The sequence below is a fragment of the Piliocolobus tephrosceles genome, unplaced genomic scaffold (assembly GCF_002776525.5).
Source record: "Piliocolobus tephrosceles isolate RC106 unplaced genomic scaffold, ASM277652v3 unscaffolded_27356, whole genome shotgun sequence".
NCBI lineage: Eukaryota > Metazoa > Chordata > Mammalia > Primates > Cercopithecidae > Piliocolobus > Piliocolobus tephrosceles.
The window spans coordinates 1-4092 of NW_022310261.1; the positions used below are offsets into that span (position 1 = coordinate 1).

At 57.4% G+C, this 4092-nt stretch overlaps 1 protein-coding gene across 3 annotated transcripts; it reads right to left on the reverse strand.

Annotated features, from left to right (window-relative positions):
- Nucleotides 1-444: 444 nt before the first annotated feature.
- CNFN (cornifelin) lies at nucleotides 445-3803 on the reverse strand. Of its 3 annotated transcripts, none has more exons than XM_023229412.3 (5): nucleotides 3457-3801; nucleotides 2717-2796; nucleotides 2164-2277; nucleotides 766-902; nucleotides 445-668 (listed from the first exon to the last, which is right to left on the reverse strand). In XM_023229412.3, the coding sequence occupies exons 2-5, from the start codon at nucleotides 2751-2753 to the stop codon at nucleotides 579-581; spliced, it is 378 nt and encodes a 125-aa protein (XP_023085180.1). In that variant the 5' UTR covers nucleotides 2754-2796; nucleotides 3457-3801; the 3' UTR covers nucleotides 445-578. The 3 variants fall into 3 exon arrangements, with proteins under 3 accessions (XP_023085180.1, XP_023085179.1, XP_023085181.1); XM_023229411.3 differs by having other exon boundaries at nucleotides 2717-2897; nucleotides 3457-3798; XM_023229413.3 differs by lacking the exon at nucleotides 2717-2796 and having other exon boundaries at nucleotides 3457-3803.
- Between the last annotated feature and the right edge of the window lie 289 nt (nucleotides 3804-4092).

Below are 4092 nucleotides of genomic sequence, written 5' to 3' on the forward strand. Positions count from 1 at the left end.
AAAAAAAAAAAAAGAAAAAAAAAAAAAAATTCCTTTTTAGCTCCAGAGAGCCTTAAGCTTGGAAGTTCTCTGCTTTGGAGACAAAAGTCCCCGACGCCTGCTCGAATTGTGTGCAGGCCAAACAGTCCATAGGCATGGAGCAAGCAAGGGCGCTCTCCTGTGTTTTTCCTTTGAACTTCAGTGCCCCCGCCCTCCCAAGACTGACTTTCTGGTTTTGCTTATTTTCAGAGTGCAGGCAGCTTCATGCAGGGAGTCTGCAGCTAAAGCGTTAGTGGTTTTACTTTGTTAAGGTGAGGGCGCCTGGGGTTTGGGAGGGATAACTTGCCAAAGTCACATACTGCCTGGCGGGGTCACACGTAGGCATCTGTCGTGTCCCCACCTCTCTCACCAATCCTCTCTCTCCACCCAGATTCCTACCCTGGGACAAAATGGATGTAGGCGGAGTTGGTTTTCAGGTTTTTATTGTGGGTGTATTTCTGGCAGCGAGACAGGGGTGGTGAGGCAGTCCCTCCCAGGAGTGGCCAGAGAAGGCCAGAGGTGAGACTGGTGGAAAAGGACGGGGAAGACAGGGAACTTCCTTACTCTCGGATCTTCAGCTCCCGCGCCATCTGGCAGAGCGCGCAGGGCAGACAAAAGGTGAGGGCCGCCCAGTCGTGCCCGACGGAGCCCTAGAGGGTGGGAGAGAGCGGTCAGGAGCCCTGCCGTGGGTCCCAGGAGGCCAGTCCCCAGTTCCCTGCTCCCGCGGGTCCCCGGTCCGGCGCGCACCTGGATGTGGTAGCGCTCCCGCATGCCGGTGCGGATGGAGTGCAGGCCTCCGGGCAGGTAGGGCGCGCAGCAGCACTCGCCGAAGTCGTCGGAGATGCGGCAGGCGAGGCACAGAGGAGCAAAAGTGCCGCACAGACCTGGGCGGGGCGCAGGCGGTCAGGGGCGGGGCCAGCCGGGGCCTCCCAACGGCTCCGCCCCGGGGAGGGGCAAGGCTGATTAGTCGCAGAGAGGCATGAGGGTCCCAGCCAAGGAGAGGTCCCGGAGGGAATTAGAGGTCCGAGGAGAGGATGGCTTAGCGATTGGAAGATAGGGTCTTTCTTTTTCTTCTTCTTCTTCCTCTTTTTTTAGAAATTGGAGGCCGCGCGCAGTGGCTCACGCCTGTAATCCCAGCACTTTGGGAGCCCGAGGCGGGCGGATCACAATGTCAGGGGTTTGAGACCAGCCTGGCCAACATGGTGAAACCACGTCTCTACTAAAAATACAAAGATTAGCCGGGCGTGGTGGTGTGCGCCTGTAATCTCAGCTACTTGGGAAGCTGAGGCAGGAGAATGGCTTGAACCTGGGAGGCGGAGGTTGCAGTGAGCCTAGACTGTGCCATTGCATTCCAGCCTGGCAACAGAGCAATACTCCGTCTCAAAGAAAAAAAAAAAAAAGAAAGAAAGAAAAGTAAAGTCTCGCTCTGTCATCCACTGGAGTGCAATAGTGTGATCACACGGCTCACAGTAGCCTCCATCTCCTGTGCTCAAACAATCCTCCCGCCTCAGCCTGCCCAATAGCTTGGGACTACTGGTGTGTGCCACTACCCCGGGCTAATTTTATTTTTTATTTTTTTGAGATGGAGTCTCACACTGTTGCCCAGACTGGAGTGCAGTGGCACGATCTTGGCTCACTGCAACCTCTGTCTGCCGGGTTCAAGCAATTTTCTGCCTCAGCCTCCCGAGTAGCTGAGTTAACAGGCGCCCACCACCATGCTCGGTTAATTTTTTGTATTTTTAGTAGAGACGGGGTTTCACCATCTTGGCCAGACTAGTCTTGAACTCCTGACCTCGTGATCCACCTGCCATGGCCTCCCAAAGTGCTAGGATTACAGGCGTGAGCCAGTGCACTGGGCTGGGAGTTAGGGTTTGAAGAGGGAGTTGGGCGTCACAGTGAGGAAAGCTGAGAGTGCAAGGGGGAGGTTGAGGGCCCGAAAAGTTGAGTGTAGGAAGGCATGAGGTAGTATCCTAAGGAGTCTGAGGAAAGGGTGAGTGTTAAAGAGTGGGAATTCCGAGTCCGAGGAAGGGAGGTGGGAGTGGGGTTAGCAAGCGGTGGGAGGAGGTTGGAGGTGAGCTTCCCTCTCCTAATTTCCCCCAAACCCGCCTTCCACTGGGCCTGGAGAGGGAGCAGGCAGGCACTCACAGACAGGCATGTCGTTGCAGCAGTCCGTGAGACCTGTGTGCCAGTCACTGAGCTGGGTCTGGTAGCAGCTGGTGGTGGCGCACTGGGGCTGACTGGTCACGGGGTAGGACATAGCTGCAAAGGTGGGAGGGTAGGGGTCAGCTGGCAGCCTCGCAGCACCTCCTGCGCCCTGTACTTCTGCCACCCTTCCCTCTGCCGGGCAGTCTGGGCGGGGCCACGAGGCCGCCACTGAAGGGGCACCACTGTGCCTCCCCCTTCCCTTCTGCCACATCTGGGTACCGGCAACCCCAGTCTGTCCCTGTTGCTGCTGGGTCCTGCACGTCTGGTTAGGCTGGGGGTGGGGGTCTCCTGTACATCCGAGGAAGGGTGGGAACCACATCTGGGTGGGGCCTGGCAGTGCCTCCTCCTCCTCCACATCTGGGCCTGGGTTCTGGGTTGCAGCATTTCTGGGGTGGAAGCAGGCGCCATCTGTCTTCGAAGCAAGGGTGCCCAGGGGAGGGAGGCGGCCAGGTTCCAGTACCGAGAGGGTTGCTGGTCCACCCAGTGATCCCACCTTTGCCTTTCACGTTGTCGTGCATCTCAAACTGCATCTTGCTGGCCCTGAGGAGGTGGCGTTGGGGACGGCAGAAGTGGCTGCAGCGACAGTGGCAGAGTCTGTCCAAGGGATGCTGGATACTGGGGAGGTGGGGGCAAGGGACTGGGGCACGGGGGCTGGGCTCTCAGGGGGAGAGGAGCTGGGGAGAAAGAGGCCAAATCAGCCTGCTGCCCAGGAGAGATAAGGAATAGGGAATGGATAGGGTGGGGGCGAGAAACTCGCCCATCTCTTATCAGCTGCCCGACAGATCGCAGAGGACCCTCCCATACCCGAGGGAGAGCTTGAGAGAGACTAAGAAATGGAGATGGACAGAGTCAGAGACAAGGGGAGAAATATCAGAGCCAGGTGCCCACAGCGATGTCACCAATAATGCCCACATGTGCCCAGCACTTTGACTCCTCTGCAAGCCCATCTCACAGATGAACACTGAGGCTCGGAGACATGAGGAGGAACGCCCCACGTCTGATGGCCCAGGCCAAGGGGGTTCATAGAGGTGATGCTGGGCCACAGGACTTCTAAATTCAGCTCAGCCCACCCCAGTTAAGAAGGAGGGATTTGGGGGCATTGGGAAGGACAGAGATGTCCCGAGAGACAGACAATCAGAGATACGAAAGGAGACAGAGTGATATGAGGAGGAGGGAGATCAGAGCAGAGGTGCCCAACTTCAAAGAAGAGGGCTATGGAGGGGTTGCTCCTACCTGCAGGACCGCGAGGCAGTGATGGAGACAGAGGTGTGGAGACACAGGCACTGACTTCTCCCTCTCAGCCCAGAGCCACTTATATGGGCGGCCACGCAGCCCTGGGCGGGGCTCTGACAGAGATGCCCAGGGAGCCAAGCCGGTCCGGTCGACCCTCTCCCCGCACTGGGATTTCCCGCCCTCCCTCTCCACTCCCATCACCCCACTTCCCCTCCTGCCTCAGCTCCCAGGACTGAGGGGAGAGAAGGTGGCGGGGTGGGGTGGGGTGGGGGTGTGGGGGGCCACAGCTGCGTCAGTGTGCAGAGACCAACAGAGAGGGAGAGACAGAAACACCGTGTCAGAAGGGCAGGCAGAGAAGTCCCTCTATACAGAAGGGAGAGAGAGAAGGAGATTCAGAGAGATGGAGAGACACAGGAAGATGTAGAGAGATGGAGAGGTGCCAAGAAACAGAGGAGCACAAAAAATGTGAAAATAAATAACAAGAAGAGGGGAGATGGGCCAGACGTGGTGGCTCTCACTTGTAATCCCAACACTTTGGGAGGTTGAGGCGAGAGGATCGCTTGAGCCCGGGAGTTGGAGACCAGCCTGGGCAATAATGGGGAGACCCCATCTCTACAAAAAATACAAATAAAATTA